The 4,651-nt window shown below is 47.9% G+C and overlaps 1 protein-coding gene across 1 annotated transcript in view; it reads right to left on the bottom strand.

The window, feature by feature from the left end:
- The window catches only part of PLEKHA4 (pleckstrin homology domain containing A4), a 24,316-nt gene that overhangs the window by 8,731 nt on the left and 10,934 nt on the right, over positions 1–4,651 (bottom strand). The window contains exons 8-9 of the mRNA XM_023748718.1: positions 3,800–3,949; positions 2,792–2,890 (exon numbers count right to left, since the gene is read on the bottom strand). Coding sequence (XP_023604486.1) covers positions 2,792–2,890; positions 3,800–3,949 — 249 coding nt within the window. The remainder of the gene's footprint in view (positions 1–2,791; positions 2,891–3,799; positions 3,950–4,651) is intronic.

Below are 4,651 nucleotides of genomic sequence, written 5' to 3'. Positions count from 1 at the left end.
CTCTGGAATTATTTTGTGGGGTTTTGTTTTTTGTTGTTAAAAATGTGTGCATTTATTTATTTATTTATCCTCACCTGAGGATATTTTTCCATTGATTTTCAGAGACAGTGGAAGAGAGAGGGAAAGACAGAAATAGTATCAATGTGAGAGGAATACATCCATTAGTTGCCTCCTGAATGCACGCTGACCAGGGAGAGCACGCCGGGGAGAAGCCTGCAACTGAGGCATGTGCCCTTGGCCGGAATCGAACCTGGGACCCTTCACTCTGCAGGCCGGTGCTTTATCCACTGAGCCAAACTGGCGAGAGCTGGAAACTACTTGGATATTCTACATATATACACAGTCATGTCATCTGTAAATAAAAATAGCTTTACTTCTTCCTTTCTTGTCCTTATACCTAATTTTTTATTTCATACTTGTACTGTCTAAAACCTCTGGTACAATGTTGACTACAACTGGTGATAGCAGACACCCTTGTCTTTTTTTTTTTTAATTTCAGAGAGGAAGGGAGAGGGAGAGAGAGGTGGAAACATCAGTGATGAGAGAGAATCATTGATCGGCTGCCTCCTGCATGCCTCCCACTGGAGATCAAGCCCACAACCCAGGCATGTGCCCTTGACCGGAATCGAACCCAGGACCCTTCAGTCCGTAGGCTGACGCTCTATCCACTGAGCCAAACCAGCTAGGGCAACACCCTTGCCTTATTCCAGATATCAGGAGGAAAGTTTTCCATATTTCACTGACCATGTTTGCTGTAGATTTGTTATAAATACCTTTTATCAGATTAAGGAACTTCCCTTCCATTTCTACTTTGCTGAGAGCTTTTATCATGACGGGGTGTTGAATCTTGTCCTTTCACCCCTGCATTTATTGAGACAACCATGTGGTTTTTCCCTATTATTTTGTCAAATGTGGTGAAATAAATGGACTGATTTTCAAGTGTTAAAACTAACCTTGCATTCCCGTAGCAAGCCCAATTTGGTTGTGATGTATTCGTTATTCTCTTCATATATTGCTGGTGGTAAGTAATATTTGACACCACTAGGGGGGGTTAGTGTTAAATGGTGGATTTTAGGAAGAAGTTGGGAGAGTTTAGTATGAAGAAGTCAGGGCTTAAATCTGTAAGTACACATTTAATACTAGAAGTCAATGTTTTTAACGAAAGATGTATGATTTTGGCTCCAGCCAGAGTGGCTCAGTGGTTGAGTGTTGACCTAGGACCCAGGAGGTCACGGTTTGATTCCAGGTCTGGACATATGCCCGGGTTGCGGGATCGATCCCCGGTGTGGGGCTTGCAGGAGGCAGCTGATCAATGATTCTCTCTCATCATTGATGTTTCTCTCTCTCTCTCTCCCTCTCCCTTTTTCTCTGAAATCAATAAAAAATAAATAAAATAAAATAAAAAATACTTGATTTTGGCCCTGGCCAATGTGACTCAGTTGGTTGGAGCATTGTCCCATGCACTGAAGGTTCAATTCCCAGTCAAGGCACATGCCTGGGTGACAGGTTCAATCTCCCAGCAACCAAATTATTTTTCTCTCTCAAATTGATGCCTCTCACGGCCGAAACCAGTTTGGCTCAGTGGATAGAGCGTCGGCCTACGGACTGAAAGGTCCCAGGTTCGACTCCGGTTAAGGGCAGGTACCTTGGTTGCGGGCACATCCCCAGTGGGAGGTGTGCAGGAGGCAGCTGATCGATGTTTCTCTCTCATCGATGTTTCTAACTCTCTATCTCTCTCCCTTCCTCTCTGTAAAAAGTTAATAAAATATATTTTTTAAAAAAAATAAAATAAAATCAATAAAAATGTATCTTCAGGTGAGTATTTTAAAAAATAGATGATTTTGAAACTCGATTGCTAGGCCAAGCATGAAGAAGAGGTGGGTCTGAGGCTAAGTAAGCAACAGGGCTTATCCTTCAGAAGTGGCCTCGAACTAAGGGACTGGATTTAGGACTGGAAATTCAGAGGCTACATTCAACAGCGAAAGTCAGGATGAACTTGCAGGATGGGGACAGGGTTGATGAGTGGAGTTTTGACACAGAGAGTAGGGCTTCAAAATAAGAGGAGAGATTTAAACTGGAGGGAGAGTGGTTCTGAGCCCGAAGGTAGGTCTTAAAGTGAAGAGCTTGGTGTGAACTATAATAAGAGATTTATTTTTTTTAATATATTTTATTGGTTTTTTACAGAGAGGAACGGAGAGGGATAGAGAGTTAGAAACATTGATGAGAGAGAAACATCGATTCAGCGGCCTCCTGCACACTCCCCACTGGGGATGTGCCCGCAACCAAGGTACATGCCCTTGACCGGAATCGAACCCGGGACCCTTCAGTCCGCAGGCCGATGCTCCATCCACTGAGCCAAACCAGTTAGGGCTATAATAAGGGATTTAAAAGGAAAGGAAACAGCCCTGGCTGGTGTGGCTCAATTGGTTGGAGCATCATCCTCTACACCTAACGGTCGTGGGTTCGATGACCGGTCAGGGCACATACCTAGGTTGGGGGTTCGATCCCTGGTTGGGCCACATAAAAGAGGTAACAGGATCAATGTTTCTCTCTCACATTGATGTTTCTCTCTCTCTCTCTCCCTTCCTCTCTCTAAAATCAATAGACATATCCTCGGGCGATTATTGAAAAAAAGAAGAAAAGAAAAGGGAGGAAATGAGAGAAGGGGAGGAACTTGTGATAAAGTGAGAAGTACTTCAATCTGGGGGAGGGGCTTCAGTGCCCAAAGGGTCTCCAGATGGACCTGGAGTGGAGGGTGGGGCTTGGGGGCTTGGGACAGGGACGTACGTACCTGGGGGGACCCGAGGTGCAGCAGGTACTCCAGGGTCTCTCTCAAGGTGCCCAGCTCCTGCTCCAGGCCGCTGTACGTGTCCCAAACCCGCTCTCGCTCCTCGGTCCCAGAAAAGGGAGACACAGGGTTAGCATGCCCGCCCGCTAGATCGTTCCTACTCCCAATAAGGAGGAAGAAGGCAAGCCTGGTGCCTGGTGCCCTGCGACAGTACCTGGACTACAATTCCCAAACGCCTTTTGGCTCTAACTACCGGGAACCCCAGTGCCTATGGAACCTGCCACTCCAAAGAGCTGCTAGTGGAGAGAAAGAACAGCTGTCTCTGAACCCTCACCTCTGTGCCGCCCTGGGGCACACCTGGTGAATCCCTGGGCTAGTCAAGGCCACACCCCGATGCACTCCTGGGCGGCAGAAACCTCCTCGCCCACAGTCATAATTATAGCAGCGAATATTTATCAGGCACTGCATGTGTGTTAGTCACCGTTCTTGGCTCTCGTTTAAGTCTGTGCTATGGGTACTATTCATGTTTCCATTTTACAGATGATGATATTTATAGCTAACACTTAACTAGTGCTTATCAGATGCCAGGTACCTACGTGTTAAATATTCATTCATTCATTCATTTACGTATATTTATGGAACCTCCACAATGACCCTATGAAGTAAATACTGTATTTTCCATCTCGAGTTTACATAAGAGGCATCTGATGGGATCGAAGGCCCAGAGGGGTTAAGTAACTTTTCTAAGCTCACACAGCTTCCGTGAGTGGGAGCTGAGGTTCAACGCCAGGAATCCTTATCAAACGCACCCTCTTAAGCCACTCAATTAAGTTCTGCAGCTTCCTGGCTGCTCACCCTCTGGGACAGACAAGAGCACGGGATTAAAATTCGGGGAGGGGGCGATTCTCAAGAACTACCTTCCCATGAGTTCTTGGGGTTCGGTCCCCTCCAGGAACCACCTGTTGAGTCCTGGGGCCCCCTGGGAGGGTAGGTCCCTTCCCAGATGCTCACCTGAGTCAGGTGACAAAGAGTGGCCCTCACACTGACCAGTCTGTCCTGAAGGAGGCGCTGGCGCCCCCAGGCCCGCGGGGGAGCCGCAGCCTCCCTGGCTGCTTGGCCCAGCTGCTGCCTGGTCAGCTCCAGGGCTGCTTCTAGCTGCTCCTGCGCCGAGAGGGAAAAAGATGACCTTCGCCCGGCCAGTGTGGCTCAGTGGTTGAGCATCAACCCATGAACCAGGAGGTCACAGCTCAATTCCTGGTCAGGGCACATGCCCAGGTTGTCTGCTCCATCCCCAGTAGGGGGCATGCAGGAGGCGGCCGATCAGTGATTCTCTCTCATCATTGATATTTCTCTCTCTCCCTCTCCCTCTCTTTTCCTCTCTCTAAATTCAATAAAAAACATATTTTATTTTTAAAAAGATTAACCTTCTGAAGTCACACCCAGCCCCAGGGAGAGAGGAAAAGTGTCCCCCCACATCCTTGTCACCCCGCATGCTGAGGATCAGGAAGGGCTAAGGGCGGAGGGTGGGGGTAGGAGGGGGGGGGACACTTTTCCTCCCTCACTGGGGCCGGGTGTGACTTCAGAAGGTTAATCTTTTTAAAACTAAAATATGTGTTTTATTGAATTTAGAGAGAGGAAAAGAGAGGGAGAGGGAGAGAGAGAAATATCAATGATGAGAGAGAATCACTGATCGGCCGCCTCCCGCATGCCCCCCACTGGGGGATGGAGCAGAACAAACTGGGCATGTGCCCTGACCAGGAATTGAGCTGTGACCCTCCTGGGTCATGGGTTGATGCTCAGCCAAACTGCTCGGGCGAAGGACTCCTTTTTCGAATTCCACTTCCACCACAGTGCGATGATATA

Source organism: Myotis lucifugus, unplaced genomic scaffold, assembly GCF_000147115.1.
Source record: "Myotis lucifugus unplaced genomic scaffold, Myoluc2.0 scaffold_1725, whole genome shotgun sequence".
NCBI lineage: Eukaryota > Metazoa > Chordata > Mammalia > Chiroptera > Vespertilionidae > Myotis > Myotis lucifugus.
This window is presented reverse-complemented; position numbering and strand designations above follow the sequence as displayed.